Source organism: Nipponia nippon, unplaced genomic scaffold, assembly GCF_047370975.1.
Source record: "Nipponia nippon isolate SJK-2023a ecotype South Korea unplaced genomic scaffold, ASM4737097v1 scaffold_2, whole genome shotgun sequence".
Taxonomy (NCBI): domain Eukaryota; kingdom Metazoa; phylum Chordata; class Aves; order Pelecaniformes; family Threskiornithidae; genus Nipponia; species Nipponia nippon.
In genome coordinates, this window is record NW_028262336.1 from 90,139,795 (window position 1) to 90,158,487 (window position 18,693).

Consider the following 18,693-nt stretch of genomic DNA (forward strand, 5'->3'; position numbering starts at 1 on the left):
CACTTGTTTATTATTCTCTTTTTGCCATATCCAAATTGATTTTCATTGTTTTACTAAATAGTTACTAAAGCCCTGTGAGGGAGAAAAAAACCCCAACACTTTCAAGCAAACAATTCAAGTCTGTATGTTAATCTGTACCTTTAAGTAAACAGCAATAATTAATATGGGAGTTCGGCACCTTGCTGTATTGTACAGTGACAGGGATTAAAGACTGGAACTGCAAAATGCCAGTTTTCAGCTTGTGCATTTGTAGACCCTTCAGAGCCATGAACTGACATTTGCAATCTTTGTCAGTCAAAAAAAAAATGGCAAATTCAGTTAAATTTAGTTCTGCCATTCAAATGGAATAAAGGTCGTCACGTGCCCCTTTTTTGTGATTTTATTATCCAGGGACTGAGTTTATTTTCCTGAAGGAAAACATATTAAAAGGGCCCAATTCTGCAACTATTGCCCCATCTCAGCAGCTTGATTGGCTTAAATTATTCATCATTAACTGACATAGCTATTGCTGTTTATTTAAGAGTACAGTACTGAAGTGTTTGCTTAAGTGTTTTTCCTTTTCCAATTAAATAAATTTTGAAATTATAAAAATGAGTGTGTTAAATATAATTTATAATTCAATTACCTGGCTTTTTGAAATTCCGTAGTTATGTATGGTTTACATTACATTACACAAAATATTTGTATTGACTTCATTTGAACTACTCATGTAAATAAAGACTTCAGGTTCAATCCCTACACCCAACAGAGAAGGCAACTCCGAAGCAAGCTCCTGAAATCCAAACCATTAGGTATATAACGTCTGGACAAAAGCAGCATGCTTGTAAGGATAAAGATACTTGTAAGGATATGCAGAAAACAGGCTCCACAATCCTCTCCATATGCTGCTCCTGCCTTTGTGGCATTCTCCTCTCTCATCTTCATAGACTCCCTGAAGTTTTGGGGGTTAGGAGCACAGCAGATGATGTGCATCACTTTTTGGCCCAGTACTTCTTGTAAGAACTGGATTTCCTGAGGTTACCATGAGACCGAACTGTGGCAGAAGCCCAAGTGAAGGACAGAGCAATGCCAATGCTAGTTTGAGCAGAGAAAATGTCTGCCCTGTGGAGGTGGACTACTTCATGGATTAAACACTATTCATAGCAGGTGGGGTCCTCACTTCTTACCTGCCACACTGAGCTCCAAGCCTCTTCTCTTTCCAGGGACAACAACATCAGGAACGCCCTGAAAGATCTCGGCAGAATGGGCAACTTGGCCTTGAATATTTCCTATTGGAGATGGGATCGGGGCTGTATTTGCTAATGATTTAAGCAGCATTTAAGAAACAAGGCCTCCAGGGATCATATTAAGGATTGCTAAATAGCTAGCACATAACCTGCTATTTGAACACACAAGAAAATATTTATAACACATTTTTTTGCTATGCTGGACTGAAGGGGACATACTATAGGTACACCATAGGTCAGGTTCCACTGTTGGCGGTGGGATGGCGTGAAGTAAAAGAGCTTGTTCATTAGCATATGAATCAGGTCTCCATAGAAAGTGCTAGAACTGCAGGAGAGGAAAAGCCATTTTGCTTTAATAATAACAGTCTGTAAGAGGCAATCCCATGTACAAAATGATCAAGTGACCAGAGCCAGTTCAGTGAAGAATGATAGCATTTTATGCTCAACACTTCAAGATTAAAGTCTTTAGTTAGCTAAGCATAATGTGAATCACTTTCATGTATAATGTATTGTGTGAGCCTGTAGCCAGTATGATACAATGTAAGCAATTCCATTTAGTGCAATTTGACTATAGCTAGTACAGAATAATTGGAGTCAGTTTCTAGCATGTTAGAATTCGAGTCAAATATGATATGGAAAAGAATTTGATACATAATAATATGGAGGCGAAGATAACAAGCAATGATGTGGATGTATAGTTAATATGCTATAATAGAGAAGTCATTTTAATAGGTTATGATGTGATTAGGAGTCCAGTGTTCTTATATGCGGACAAAAGCCTAATACATCATGGTAAAGAAAGGAGACTATTAAGGAAAAGTATAAATAATAGTACACAGCTGCATTTGAGGAGAGCATAACATCAAATACTGTAGTTTTCTGAAATACAAGAGCACGCGAATAAACATTTACTGGAGGATAAAACATGTCTACTCAAGTGAACATGGGAAATGGTTCAGAGCAGTTCCTCGCATTTCAGAGGCGGCGTAATGCTGCACTGGGCGATTCTGACTCCTGCTCAGGAACTCAGCCCTTTCTATTCATTTTCTCCCATTATTAGAAGCAATTGTGACAGTTCTAGCCCCTTTGGTACTCTGGGCCTCGATTTTACAATCTGTTGTGCAAACACTACGGTCTGAAGACCTGCCTCTTCCATGAGGTCAATAATGTATGATTAGTTAAAGAACTACAGCACTTTAAAGTGAGCACATAAACATTAACATCACAGAACCGCGCGTAAACATCTTTGGCTTTCTAAAATAACTTCAGAAAATGGCAAAAATATTCTTTTACTGTGACTTATGACTGTGTTTGGTTTAATTCCAACAGCCACTAGTTCATTGAAATTTGACTTTTTTTTTTTTCTCTTCCTAACTTTTCATGAGGCTAACCCTGTGTACATGAGAAGAGCTCATTTATGAGCATGTGCTAATCAGTTCTGACTACAAGTTAAAGTCATCCCTGAGCAAACAGAAAACTATTCAGCTTAGCAATAAAGTTAAGTAATTATTACCAGGCTATGTGATGTGACTACAATGTGACATTGAAATGACTACGGTGTGATTAGAATAAGAATGTTATATGTCTGTGATGTTACTAGAATGAGGCTATAAAACGTCTGTGATGCCATACTGCTGTGATATGAGTAGCGTCAGGAAAAATGTGTGCATTATTAACGCGTACATAAACACGCCGTATTTCAGAAGCAGACTGCATTACACAGAATGCTAGTAGTTCTAATTATCTTCTTTATTAATGGCTGTTCTGCTTTGTATTTTAAAAGATGAAAGAATTGCATACTTAATTCATTCACAGAATTCTTTTTCTAAGTGGTTTGGCAGTAAGGTTGCTCCTTCATGTCACTTGCTTGACTTTCAATGCTGGGGCTCTAGCCATCCTTCCTGTATCACATAATGAACATTTTTCTTAAACTATTATTAGATTCAGTTCCGTTTGCTACCATTACTTGATGTCATCAAGACCAGGATCAATCTTTTTCTGCGTGTATCTGTAACAGGAGTCTTTTGGACACAAATACAAAGCACAGCAAAACTAAGTGTTTAATCTTTACATATCATGGGACTACAGGATGTGCAATGTTCACATACGCAGTGTCTGCATCCATATGGCTAGCAAGGATATGTACATTTATCAGTATGTACCACACAAAACCAAGCCATGCAAATTACTGACCTCTGACAGATACAAGCAGCTTCCACCATTAGTTAACAGTGCGTCATAGGTGCACACGCATATGCGAGTTTCTAAAGGTAGGAGCCTGCATCCGAAAACGTAAAATCTTCAAGGTAGGAACTTGGATCTTTAGCTGGCCAATGCTATCAACTGAAAATGTGTAAATTATTTAGATATAGTACCGTGCACAGAAAAAGTCAAATGCTGATGTTATCTTTGTTTTTTGCATGCATATGTATTTCAAAGACTTAACCAGAAACAGCAGCCAGTGTGGCCACGTACATGGGCATGCTAAATTGGATAGGTACTGTGTCATACTGCTCGCAAGTTCAAGCTGAGAAAAGCTAGCAATAAAAGCACAGTCAAATGAAGGTTCATTCATGCTTCAGAAAATGTTGAAAAAGGCACTACATATAATGCACTATAATCATCTTCTTGTCACACTTTTGAGGTCACTCATATCCTAATACATTGGCATTTTATTACACTGTCTTCCAGGCATGCGATGCTTCTTTGTGGCTAGCTGGATAATTTACCTGTGTCATGTACGGGGAAGGCGAAATGATCACTTTTATTATTTATCAAACCACAGAGAGAAATGTTTTCCAGTTCAATGTTTAAGCAGACAAAACCCAAACCAGGCGAGCAGCTCTCTCCTTCCTTCGGCAAGTATCTCGGCTGACCCTTCGGGAAGGGGAAGGAGAAAGGTGTGCAGGCGTAAATGGGAGCCGAGACTGGGCTGGAGTCAGAGCAGCGTGAATTATAGATGAAAAGGCATGTATTAAATATGAAGTCGAACCGCGCGGAGGAGGGCCGGGCAGGGTGCTTCCTCCGGCGCTGCGCGGCGCCGGCCGGCGGCCCCGCGGCAGGCCGCGGAAGCTGCGCGGCCACCCGCGCTCCGCGCCGGACCCGTAACCGCACCGCGGCCGGCGGCGCTTCCCGCTCCCCCGCGCAAGGGGGACGGAGCGCGCTCTGAGCGCCCCCCCCCGCCAAAAAAAAAAAAAACAACAAAAAACCAAACACACTACCAACCCAAACCCACATCAAATCCTTATTTTTCCGGATTACCCCGGGGCTACACGCAAGCCCGATGATCCTTTCTGCCCCACTCCGCGCCCACCGGGGCGGCCCCGACCCCTGCTGCGCTCCCTTTCTGCCCTTCTCCCCGCCCCGGGGCGCCGCGCCCCCTCCCGCGGAGCGCCCGCCCGCCGGGTCGCCGCGACCCCGCACCGTGCCTGCCTCCGCGCCCCCCGTCCCCCCCCCGCCCCACCGCGGCGCGGCTCCGCGCATCCCGCCTAACCCTTCCGCGCGGCGCGGAGGCGCTGCACCGCCCGGCCGCCCCCGCCGCCCGGCCGGCCCGGGGAGCGACGTGCCCGGCGGCCAATGCCAGGGCCGCGCTCCGCCATCCACCGCCCCCGCCGGCGCGGGCCAATGCGGTGCGGCGGGAGGGGGGGCTTAGCGCCGCTCACACCCTCCCTCTGGGCTTATTGAGAGTTATATCAAGAATTTCAGTTCAGAGGGAGAGAGAAGGAGAGAGCGTGTGTGAGGGAGAGAGGCTGGGAGGGAGGAGGGAAAGCGCTGTCGCTTCCTCCCGTCACTAAAGCAATAACCTATTAGGATTTTTTTTTTTTTTTTTTTTTTTTTGTGGGCAACTATCACCCCAGAGAGAAAGAGGGAGAGAGAAGCACCGCCAGACCAACTCTTGTCATTTCCAGTAAGAAGTTGCAGACTTCATGTAGCTGTCTCTGCTCTGCTGAGAGAGGGATGGAAATTGTGTGCAGTGCAGAGTGGAAAATACCCCCGGTCTAAAGAAGTGCACCGGATTTTTGCTTGCTGCTTGTTTGGGTTGTTGCGTGCACATTAAACACCCGAAGGATCGCCGCTTAATAGAAATGAAACGTGGAGAGGATGACTAACGACAGAACTGTGAATTTGTTCCCTGGAGTTGCTAATTTGCCAACCCGAAGCAACACATATCTCAAGGAGGAAGCGTGTGGCTGCTGCTGATTTCTTCAAAACTGGTGGTTTACCAGATGCATTGTGCTGTATCTGCTGGAATAGATCATTGCTTAGCTGCAGCAGATCGTCAAAGGTAGACAACCAACGTAAGTGCAAAGTTACCCATACACTGTGATGCGTTTCATTTAAAGAAAAAAAAAAAGCCAACACGCAGTATATTTATCTAGGGAAAGAATCAGTGTTTCAGATTCAGTAGATGTTGGTGGCAAAGGCTCACCTACTCGCTGTCTCTGCATCCCTACCTGCATCACTCTGCTGGAAGTAATCACGGGCATCAGCTACCGTGCAGCTTAATGCAGATAAGATTAGTGCTTAGGGTCTGCCTGGTTCTGCCAAACTGTAGGTGCTGGCAGCCTTGCACCCGGATAATCCGCGGTTAGCAGAGCATGCAAACAGAAGTCTGTCGCTTTCTTTTTTTTGTCACCTGCATTATTAGTCTGCAGTATTTATGTGTGGCAGCTGCTAATAACATCCTGAAGGGAGATCAGTGTCAATGGGGAAAGGCTGCACCTTTTTTCCTCCTCTCGTCATCAGAAAATATATTCGCCCCCCCCTTCTGTAAACATGCTGGCTGCTCCTAAGTTGCATTTGGAATCTCCAGCCTCCTGATTTATATTGTGTTTAAAAACAAACACATAAAGTTTACGGTTATTAAACACAAGGAGAAGTATCCAACATCTGGAGAGGAAACATTGAGCTGAGAGTGTAAGAAACTGTAAGTCCTGTTATTGTCTCATCAGTTAATAGGGATGTGAAGTAGCCAGTGACGACTGCTGCAGCAGCAGCATGTCCGGGTGGTTATTTCCCAGTACGATAGCTATAGAGGGGGATGCAAGACACAAGGAGCAGAGAAAAATCTGGTTTGCAAGAGCTAAAAAATATGTATGGAAGCAAACAACAAATTACATTTGGCAGCTGACATAGCAGTTAGAATCCAGAAGTAGTGCGGGAAGATTTTTTACTTGCACCAAATCGCTGGGTGGAGGAGGGTAGAGGGGGAATGCACGTTACGGATTACACGGTGTACCAAGAAATTATTCAGAAAGTATGTGTCGAAACTGTAGCTACCCTTAATCCTGCAAGTAGTTATTTCCATTCTTGCTCTGTGCAAATGCAGCCAACGGGATATTGGTGCATTTGTCCAGAGGATTGCTTGTAAAAGGGAGCAGTAGGAAAATGTACTGCTGCAAGTGTGCATTGCAAAAACAAGTAGTAGTTGGAGATTGTGGATTTGTCATGCCTAAAAGACCAATAATGCTGTTCTGTGTGGTTGTGTTGACAGTGCTGTCTCCAAATAAGAAATGAGATGTAATGCATCCTGCAGTCCATGCACGCCTCCTCTTGCAAATCGCGCATCATTCCTCTCTGGAAACCTTTAATTCCTAAAATCTGGGAAAAGAGAATAAAAACATTATCATGGACCTGAGGGATTTTTACCTGTTGGCCGCTTTGATTGCCTGTTTAAGGCTGGATTCTGCTATAGCTCAAGAACTTATTTACACTATTAGAGAAGAGCTGCCTGAAAACGTACCCATAGGGAACATACCAAAGGACCTGAACATTTCTCACATCAATGCTGCCACGGGGACCAGTGCCAGCCTGGTCTACAGACTGGTGTCTAAAGCAGGGGATGCCCCTCTGGTCAAAGTGTCCAGTACCACTGGGGAAATCTTTACGACATCTAACAGAATAGACAGAGAAAAACTCTGTGCTGGAGCTTCCTATGCAGAAGAAAACGAGTGTTTCTTTGAACTTGAAGTGGTGATCCTCCCCAATGACTTTTTTAGGCTGATCAAAATAAAAATCATTGTAAAGGATACTAATGACAATGCACCTATGTTTCCATCCCCTGTCATCAATATCTCCATCCCAGAAAACACTCTGATCAACAGTCGCTTTCCAATCCCATCAGCAACAGATCCTGACACAGGTTTCAATGGTGTGCAGCACTACGAGTTGTTAAACGGGCAGAGTGTCTTTGGACTGGATATTGTAGAAACTCCAGAAGGAGAGAAATGGCCTCAGCTGATCGTGCAGCAGAACTTGGACAGAGAGCAGAAGGACACCTACGTGATGAAAATCAAAGTGGAGGATGGAGGTACCCCCCAGAAATCCAGCACAGCCATCCTGCAAGTCACAGTAAGTGATGTCAATGATAACAGGCCAGTGTTTAAAGAGAGTCAAGTAGAGGTTCATATACCAGAAAATGCCCCTGTAGGCACTTCTGTAATTCAGCTTCATGCTACAGATGCAGATATAGGAAGCAATGCAGAAATCAGATATATTTTCGGTGCCCAAGTTGCCCCTGCAACCAAAAGATTTTTTGCTTTAAACAACACCACAGGGCTGATTACAGTTCAGAGGTCCTTAGATCGAGAAGAGACTGCTATTCACAAAGTGACAGTGCTGGCTAGTGATGGTAGCTCTACACCGGCTCGGGCAACTGTTACCATCAATGTCACTGATGTAAATGATAACCCTCCTAACATAGACCTCAGGTACATAATAAGTCCCATCAATGGCACAGTGTACTTATCTGAGAAAGATCCTGTCAATACAAAGATTGCCCTAATTACAGTTTCAGATAAGGACACTGATGTGAACGGCAAAGTGATCTGTTTCATTGAGAGAGAGGTCCCCTTCCACTTGAAGGCAGTTTACGACAACCAGTATTTGTTAGAGACCTCTTCCTTGTTGGACTATGAGGGCACCAAAGAATTCAGCTTTAAAATTGTTGCTTCTGATTCTGGCAAGCCCAGTTTGAACCAGACTGCCCTGGTAAGAGTTAAACTGGAGGATGAAAATGACAACCCTCCGATTTTCAGCCAGCCTGTAATTGAGCTGTCAGTTTCTGAAAACAATCGGCGTGGTCTATACTTAACAACTATTAGTGCCACAGATGAAGACAGTGGGAAAAATGCAGACATTGTTTATCAGCTTGGCCCTAATGCCTCCTTTTTCGATCTGGATCGAAAGACAGGAGTTTTGACAGCCTCCAGAGTTTTTGACAGAGAAGAGCAGGAACGTTTCATTTTCACTGTTACAGCCCGAGACAATGGCACCCCTCCTTTACAGAGTCAAGCAGCTGTAATTGTTACTGTGTTGGACGAAAATGACAACAGTCCCAAATTTACTCATAATCACTTCCAGTTTTTTGTATCGGAGAACTTACCAAAGTATAGCACGGTGGGGGTGATCACTGTGACCGATGCGGATGCCGGGGAAAATAAAGCGGTGACCCTTTCCATCCTGAATGACAATGAAAACTTTGTGCTGGATCCATACTCTGGAGTTATAAAGTCCAATGTTTCTTTTGATCGAGAACAGCAGAGCTCCTACACCTTTGATGTTAAGGCAGTGGATGGAGGGCAACCTCCTCGCTCTTCCACAGCGAAAGTAACCATAAACGTCATGGATGTTAACGATAACAGCCCCGTTGTCATCTACCCACCTTCTAATACGTCTTTTAAGCTAGTGCCACTCTCAGCAATTCCAGGATCCGTGGTAGCTGAAGTCTTTGCTGTGGATATAGACACTGGAATGAATGCCGAGCTTAAGTACACAATTGTAAGTGGAAATAACAAGGGTTTGTTTCGGATTGATCCAGTGACAGGTAATATCACTCTGGAAGAAAAACCAACTCCTAATGATGTGGGGCTGCATCGCTTAGTTGTCAACATAAGTGATTTGGGTTATCCCAAATCCTTGCATACTCTTGTGCTTGTATTTTTGTATGTAAATGATACTGCTGGAAATGCCTCTTATATTTATGACTTGATACGCAGGACTATGGAAACACCTTTGGACCGGAACATAGGGGACAGTAGCCAACCCTACCAAAATGAGGACTATCTCACGATCATGATCGCTATTGTGGCAGGTGCCATGGTTGTGATAGTGGTGATATTTGTCACGGTTCTCGTTCGCTGTCGACATGCATCCAGATTCAAAGCTGCCCAGAGGAGCAAGCAAGGTGCTGAGTGGATGTCTCCCAATCAAGAGAACAAGCAAAACAAGAAAAAGAAAAGGAAGAAAAGGAAATCTCCGAAGAGCTCTCTTTTGAACTTTGTGACCATTGAGGAGTCCAAACCTGATGATGCAGTTCATGAACCTATCAACGGGACAATAAGCCTTCCAGCGGAACTGGAGGAGCAAAGTATAGGAAGATTTGATTGGGGCACAGCACCACCAACAACCTTTAAGCCTAACAGTCCCGATCTTGCCAAGCATTACAAATCTGCCTCTCCACAGTCTGCTTTTCATCTCAAACCTGATACTCCAGTTTCAATGAAAAAGCACCATGTGATTCAGGAACTCCCGCTGGACAACACCTTTGTTGGTGGTTGTGACACCCTTTCCAAACGCTCTTCCACTAGTTCAGATCACTTCAGTGCCTCAGAGTGCAGTTCCCAAGGAGGCTTCAAGACAAAGGGCCCCTTACACACCAGACAGGTAAACGAGCACTTTTACTGGTCTATAAGTACTGCATACAAGTGCCCGATCAACCAGTATTAAAAGTGCCACTGTGTTGTGGGGTTTTTTGTTTCAGTCTAATTTAATTTATTTATATTACGGGGGGAACAAAAAAAAACCACAAAACAGAACCAAAACCTTGACCCCTTTATCATTTACCTGGGGCTTAACCATGCATATGTGAAATGCCTCTGATACTTTGGGTTTTAAAGAATACTGATTGTTAAAGTACTGTTATGCATCCATGCATGTGGACATGCATGTGCATAAACAAAACCGAAAAAAAAAGACTTTTTTTTTTTCTCCCCACCATTTGACTGTCCAAATGTAAAAATTATTGAAGAAGAAAAACTGTTTCCTTATATGCCAAATTTCAGTCAGAAAATTTGACTTTTTCAAGTCTGAAGTACATTCAGTTTCAAATTTCGAAGTGAGTTGGCTTGAGTTTCTTGTATAGTTCAAGCTGATTTGGAACTTTGTTAAGTTAGTGTTACTAAAGGGGTTAATTTTTTTCCCTAACAAAGACAGCTGAATTTCCAAGCTACTTCATCTGTGAAGCACGTGGTTGGTTGGTAGGATATAACTAAGCCATACGGAAGTCTTCCTCTGTTTTGAGTTCAAAATTATGATGTTGTAATAGATTAAAGTTGGTATTGCATAGACAGTTTGTTGCATATTTTAAAAAAATGGCCAAAGCATACTTTTGAAAGGAATGCATTCTCTGAATACATCTGAATTATGCAGGAAAAAAAAGTCAGCCCATTGTAAATATTTTCTCATCTTAGTAATGCATAAATGATCTGTCATAACTCATTTTAAACTGTGAAATACGCCATATGAAGAGGGATTAGGAGGCTGAGAAACTCATATTTCAACCAAATCCAGCATTAGTTTTTCTTAGGTCTAATAATTCCTTGCTAATAAAGATTTAAATGCGGCGCTGTCTAATTTATTTTATTGGTGCTTGTCTTTTGCCACTAAATTACCGTGTCAGTGTAGCCTGTAGATGGCACTGAGGTACCATGTCGCTTACGCTGGCCTGGTGCCAGCCCTGCAGTAGCTGGGAAAAGCGGGGGGAGGGAAAGATCAAGCTGATATTACAGCCAAAGAACCTTTTATTTAATGATAGTTGCACTGGAGTGGTCAGTAGTTAGGTTTGCGTGTTTGCAAGGCAGCTTCCTTAGTGCTTTGCTTTCGCTGCACCGACTTTGTAGGTGTTAGGAGTCTCGCTCGTATTCCTGCTGGCGCTGTATCCTCCAAGTTATGGTGATTTGTCTGAATTTATTAGGGATATGAATCTTAGAGAATCAAGTGAGACACATTCAGGCTTGTCTTTGCAAAAAGATTTTGACAGTAGCCAAGTTTAGGATAAAGTCATCCTCTTGCTGTTGCATTAGCCTTATCTGAGATGAATGTGACGTTCCCAGAACTGTGTCTTGACTTTGGGTGTCTGTAAGGTGTCACACTAACAAGATGCTAAGAATAAAACAAGCACTTTTGAGGCAGTTCTGCTAAAGTAACTGCTCTAAAACAACTTGTACTTACAACAAGACACTGAAAACATCACAGAAGGTTGTCACAAAACCTTAACCTTTCTAAGGACTTTAAAGAAGGGTATACTCCCGGAGCCGTCTTCAGGCTGTTACACAGCACCATATACATACTGTCAGCGTAAGTTAAAAAAAGAACCAATTTGAAAAAAACCCAACAAATTTATAGAAGAACTCTGAATAATCTCTGGTTACTCAGCTGAAGTTTCCTCCCCAGTTGTAGTTACAAAATATAACACCCCCAACCCACACATTCATTTTCTGTTCTGAGATGTTGTTAATTTAGCTTAAATTAGCTTTCCAAACTCTATTAGGAAACTCAGACTTGATCCCCTCACAGTATCTAGAGGCAGTTAAGACCCAAAAAATGATTTACCTGACAGAATATATAAGCTCTGCACAGTGAAATTGAATATGAGGAAAAAACCCCACAAACAAACAAAAACTACTGGCAGTATTTTCAGAGTTACCTGTGTTCATTACATGAAATATACTGGTTTCAGTTTAATAATAATATCAGTCATTATACCTGCATATGGACATGATTCAAATTCCACTGAAGTCTTATTGAATCCTTTCTGAAGTCAGCAGATACTCATATGATTTGGATCGCTCCCTGCAAAAGCTGTAATACTTTGTGTAACTGAAAATATAACCCTTTCTTAGGTAGACAGTTATCTAAACGGAGCTTGTGCATTTTTCTTCTGTAGGGAGGGAGATAGTGTCTGTTTTTTTCCCCAATGATGAGTGTTACAGGACGTAACTTTTGTATGCCCCCTTACCACTTTTGGCTGGAGGAGAATAGCCAGCAATGGTAGTAATCATTAGCAGCCTTCCTATGATTTTGTCTGTAATTTCTGAAATTAGGATGCATTTTAGCTAATATTCATTGGCACAGGAGTTAAATACACTTTCACAGCTCTTTTTTAAATTTGTGATAGAGTATGGCCTTTAAGCAAAGTATTCAGACTTAAAAATCTTACTGAATAGTAATGTGTGCTAACGCCACAGTATCTGAAAAACATTTTTTAAAATTCCTTTAGGAAGAGATACCTAGTTCTGTGCCACTGTACTGTTTTCTTGAGATTTAACATAATTATTTTCTCTGTATCTAATGTAAGCAGTCTTATTAAGCTACCTATATATTTGGCGAGTTTTCTTTATGTGATTTGCAAAGGGTACAGGAATTGTTGTGGAGGATGTTAAGATAGGGAAAGAAGAAATATAGGATTAATATATATCTAAGAAATACTACCATCCTCCATTTTTACTTACAGTTTCTTTCAGTCCAAGGTAAATACACATGCAATGTATCTTGCAGATACATTAATATTAATAGAGAGCTGAGACTGAAGTCCACACTTGGACTTCATTCAAGCAAAATCCCGTTACTTTTAATGGGAGCTTGGCCCTAGAAATCTGTTAGAACTGGGTCCTAAGTCAGAAAGCTTTTAACATTCAAAAATAGATTGTTCAATACAAATTTCTTAGTATTTTTTTTGCTGGGCAATTTCTGTGCAATCGTCAGTAAATTTAGTGGAAATTCTGTGGTTAAGTCTTCACATGTCACTTTGAATTTCACAAGCTGATGTTTCAGAAGTACCCAGTATAAAAACCAAAGCCTTCTTCAAGTGCCTATCTTGCAGTAAACCTGGTGGATGCTCTGAAAAGAGCATTTTTGAATACTTGAACTTGGGATTGTTCTAAATGCTAATTCACATAATTAGGAGTATGGAAAGGATGTTGCACACCACCAGCTTATATAGCTAAGCTTCCAGAATCAGTGTTATGACTCATAAAGAGTACTGAAATCTATGCAGGCTTCTCAATCAGTGTTCTTTTCAGTATTTGATTGAACTTTAAAATGCACTTCAAATTAGTAAGTCACTACACCAAACAGCTACATAGAAATACAGTAGAAGACAACATGTTGTATTCTTCTGTGTGAAAGACCTCTTATAAAAAGCAAATAAACAGACAAAAGCTCCTGCTCAGTGTCATTAGATTAACAATAGATTAAATAATAAAAGAAATTAGGGCCAATTTACCATGGTTATCCCGGTTTTAAATGATAACTACTTCATTTAATCAGATTTGAAGTACAGCAGTGACAAATAACACAGGTTTAAAAGTATGTATCAGTATGGATTATGAGAAAAACCTTCAGTCTTCATTCCTAATCAAATAGCATTTAGGCATGTGCTTAACTTTCATTTAAAGTGGTGGGACTGAAGCAGATCCTTAAAGTCCAAATGAATTCAGATGTTGTCTTCAAGAAAGACAACCGTAAGCACACTCTAAGCACTTTTCTGAATCAAGATGATAATTTATAAATTTTGGAAATGTGCACAGTTCTAGTAGATTCAGGAGACCTAAATATTTGTTAACACCGTCCTTTTATTTCTGTGCTCTGATGGCAGAAATTAAGGATTTGGGGCTTGACTGACACATTAAATGCATTCCATACTAAGGTATATTTTTAATCTACAGTCAATAACATAAGCCCTATGGAGCTTGCTTTACTCCTTTTTCAGTCAATGGACTTTTTGCCTGATCAAGGAATGAGTAGCCAGGCTCCCGCTGATCAATGCACATCACTTAAGCTTTCTGTGGCAAATGTAATTGATGTTATCTAACTCTGGAGTGTTTAAATTTGTAACTTTAGGGTTTATGTAAGAGAAAAGAAAAGCCAAAAGCATTAATGACTCTTAATTTGATACGCTAAGAGCGGCAACTTCAAGGTGCATGAGTTGATGGAAATCTGCATTGGAACAGCAGTGCAGAGTCTACATCACCTGCAAATATTAAAATTCTGTAACCATAGCATTCCATAATTCTGTGCGTGGCATTATTTTTATTGGCCTTGTTTTACTGCTTCGTATTAAAAAAATACAATTGCATTGTTTCTTTTTTCTGCTTAATTTGTTTTATGTGTTAGCATGGATATTATAGTCTTGGGTGAGGACTAGTCACCTGGAAAAATGTCTGCATGTAAAATTCAATTGTTTTTTAGTTCTATATATTTATATATCTATATCTATACTAAAATATTAGAAATGGTTAAAATGTACAGTGTATTTTTTCTATCCTTGTATAACAGAAAAATAGGTTAACGGATTTTGCTCAACTGTCTAAAGAAATTCATCTTTGAGCTGAGACCAAGCATGGAAAATTTCAGCTGAAAAGAAGAATTTTTCAGAAAGTTAAGAGCATGTGAAAACTGGGGGTTATAATGGAAATCTGAACATAACCCTAAGCTATAATACCATTTTCAATAGTGACAGTAGAAATGCTAAACTAGACTAGGGAACATTTTTGTATACAGATACAGACAGTAAAAGCTTAGCAAGCTTCATTTCTCTTTAAACGTTTTCCATGCAAAAGATTTTTATCAGAATCACTGAGGTCTCATCTGTCCTGAATGTGCAAAAGCCAAAGTTTCAGAAATGCTAATAAATGTGGGCCACACACTGGAGTGAGAACTGGATCCTGAGAGTTTAATGCTATTGGAATTTTGTGATAATGTTCTTTTGTATATAGGAACAAGGGGGATCTTTTTAGTTTCCATTTCAGATTTTCACTTCCAAAGAATCTATTCTTCTAGCACAGCAAAACCATATCAGCCACACTTTATTGACAGCAATTTTATTGTAGCTGGAGGCTTACAGTAAGCTGTTTATTGCTGTTCCCTAACTCAGTTGACAGCAATTGGGGAATTAATTTTCTTGCCCCTGATGTGCTTTCTTGGGTATAAACAGCAGATGTTAAAGATATGAAAACTGTGACCCATTTACATTCAGCAACTCTTTACGGGCACAATCTACCTGTCTGAAGTGCTGGTTTCAAGTCCTAAGTAAGACTGCTTCATCAGTTCTAGGATTCTTATTTTTGCAGTAGAACTGTTCATCTATACATATTCTATACAAGGACAGATACATAATACCTAATGGACCAATCCTCATCTAGGCAAATACAGTTCAAGAATAGCTGAGTTCAAGTTTTGTTTATTTCAGGAGATGCTGTATCTTCTTACTCTAGCATTGAATTGCACCGAACATACAGAATATAACTGACAAAATGGACATACTGTGTTCTGAAAGATCTAACAGGAATTACAGGTGATAGCTGAATTTTTGGTATCACTTATCGCACAAAATATCATGGTGGTCTCTAAAATCTATACTCAGAAGTTTCCTCAATTGCTACTCAAGTACAGCCATTTCACCTACATTGTGTAATGTCCATGTCTCTGCTGAAGGAAAAACAAACACGCACAAAATCATATATTACTTTCTTCGTGTTTTATTACTGCTTTGACTTTCCAGCCTGTGGTGCACTGTATGTAAAATGATTTATCCCGATAGACTGATGTGGGCATTTAATCAGTTCATTTCTGGTTTACATGAGATAGATAACATTCCATTGACTGGAAAAAGATTTCCCAGGCTGTAGATAAGAAATGAATGGACGCTATCATATTTTACTGAAGTGTAGGGGGAGGGGGGCATCTTTTGTTCATTTCCATTGGTGTCTTTCAGCAGGACATTTGCAACATAAGGGGCATCTTACCTAAATGAGATTTTAAGTGCTTGTCTAGACGCAAAATGCATATCATCTTAACCGTTCCTTTATAATTAAAATATCATATAAAAGAGTTCCTTCTAATATAGTTGCAATAATTTTGTTGTAATGGATTGTGTTCTCATGAGCTATAGACTGTCTCTGGAAACAGAAATAGCTGTTACTGACAGAAGACACCTTAAATTGGTATTACTGCACTATTACCTTGGTCATGCAATTGTGAAAACTTCAAATAAATAAATAAATGAAATTGTTTTCTATAGCAACATTGTTGTAGCCATACAAAACCATGTGTAGATTATTCCTAGGCCCTAAGGATTCAGGGAAGCATTGGGACCACTATAATTTTGATATTAAATTCATATTGATCTTACTAAAAGAATCTGGAATTTCAAATCTTGGAAAGATTTGGGCTGCATTCTCAATTTGGTTTTCAGTTTCATGAGTACCATGAATTATGTGTGATAATAGAGAGAAAGGTGGTTAAAAATCTGATTTGTAGTCATACTAAGGTGTCCAAATGGTACCAGTCTCAGAAGTTACCCATTCTTTGTTTTTTCTTGTTGTTTCTTTTGCAGTTGTGGGGGAGATTTGCTTTAAAGTCTTGGCATGGGTTTTCCTGCATCTTCTGTTGCACAGAGAGAAAATTGAGTAATTCAGCATTTGTCAGGATTTGTTGGTGTGTAGTGTCTCTAGTTTCCTATGAGCTGATGTTGTAGTTTTGCCATGTCTTTTGTGAAATGCCACACTGAATTTTTTGTGCACAAATATTAGTATTATTACTTGAAAGTTGTTCTGGAATATGCACACTTCTTGCTGCAAGAGGAATATAAGGAGCCCTTTCTTAGAGTAACAGTTGAACATTTGAAGCTAAATCCAAACTGGGGTAAATCTGCTGATTTATGCCATCTGCAGCTCTTCCTGATGTTAATTTCTTTATAAAAGTAATAGGATGATGTTGAGATAATATTTTCAAAATCTAAAAAGTATGTAAAAATAATTGGGAGTCAAGTGAATTAAAAATCATTTTATTTTGAGCTGAATTTGATAAAATGCGGAGGATCAGCTGTCAGATTTTTCTCCCTTCCTTTATTTCCTCCCCCAGCTTTACAGAAACAAGATCTAGGTAGCATTTTAAAATAGCAACCTCTCCCCAGTCCAAAAAATTAAATTGGATATTCTCACTGGCTGATAGCTGAAAGAGGATAGCTATTGATATTGATTTGTAAAACACTTAGTAGCCTCAGACTGATATTCGTCCATTGTCCCTCATTCCTTCTAGCCAAATTAAGTGTTAGATACAACTAATTTTATTTGTAATTTTGCAGGATATTCTTAGTCCCTCCTAGGCTTTCATGTGTTACTACTAAGAAAATTCTGTGATTGGTTTTCTTAATTGTTATAAATTGTTGAACATCTTCCTGTACAATATTTTTGATCAAATGAGCTACTTTAGCCTATGCCTTATATGGTCATACAGTCTTTAAAATGCCAAAAAAAGTAAGAGGAAGACCATGTTTCAGTTGTGAATAGTATTTGCCATTCTTACAGTCTCTTGTTGGTTGGTAGCTAGCAGTAATATCTCTTAAATGACTAAACCTGATAGATGCAAATTTCTGCCTCATAATCTGTGCTTCTTCAAAACGCATAGGGTTACAGAGGCAATTGTGTTTCTGATGTAAAGGTGTCTGTAGGATACATATGTTTCTATATATGACCTATATGTCAGGTTATTATAGGGAGTGTTCACTCAGAATTCGTAAGAGAAATAAAGGATTTGCTACTGAGCTTCATGGTGGAATACTTTCACCACTGAGGTTTATGTGAGTCTCTATCTTCTCCTACCAGTATTTTTTGGAAGAAAGTTTTAACAAAAGTTTGGTTTTACAGGAAGGGGTCTAGGAGCTCCAGAAAAGGGTGCAGACTCGTGAATCTTGATTTAAGAGAACACCTCCTTCCTGTGTAGAATAAGATGCAGAGCCTGAAGGGGAGTGATATTTAACCCCTGGTTTTAGTACCTTTCTATTCAGTGGGATAGGTTTTGGGAATACTCGTGATAAGCCAGTCCCTCTCCTTGCAGCATGTAATGAATATATCTGAACATTAGGACTGCTTCAGGTGCCCAACTTCTGATTGTGGGTCTACCTTAATTTCTGTAAATGATGTTCACAAAAAGTATAATTTGTATAATTTTCAACAGTATACTTAGCTGGTAGTGCCTGTGCACACAGTACCTGATTTTGCTTCTGTTGACATTATGGAGGGATTCATCTTGTCTAACTTCTAATCGTACATCAAATCTCATCTGCTTCACTGGGTTCATTTACTCCACCCTAGAGAAAATATGCTGGTTTAAACTAATTGCCAAAGCTGATGGATACAGTTGGGTGAGATGCATCCCACACCAGTGAAGAGTATGGTCCAGTGAAGTGTATGATCCAGTGTGATCCATACACTTCACTTTACCAGTGAAGAGCATGATCCAATCCAGTTTTCTCACTGAAGTTGAGAGACGGGTTTTAAGGGTATGTATTTCTTAAAGAAAAGGTATTATTTGAATAGTGTATTTGTGAACAAAAATGTGTAATGATGTGCACAGTTGCCTTTGGGAAAGTCTTCTTTAGATGATGGCTCAAATTTGAAGGGTCGCA

General features: G+C 40.2%; 1 protein-coding gene across 6 annotated transcripts in view; it reads left to right on the forward strand.

The window, feature by feature from the left end:
* The first annotated feature begins 5,044 nt into the window (after positions 1-5,044).
* PCDH9 (protocadherin 9) overlaps positions 5,045-18,693 on the forward strand; it is a 697,627-nt gene continuing 683,978 nt past the window's right edge. For all 6 annotated transcript variants that reach the window (XM_087757443.1, XM_087757444.1, XM_087757445.1 and 3 more), the window contains exons 1-2: positions 5,045-5,524; positions 6,721-9,890. In XM_087757443.1, the coding sequence (XP_087613569.1) occupies positions 6,855-9,890 (3,036 nt within the window). In that variant the 5' untranslated portion in view covers positions 5,045-5,524; positions 6,721-6,854. The remainder of the gene's footprint in view (positions 5,525-6,720; positions 9,891-18,693) is intronic.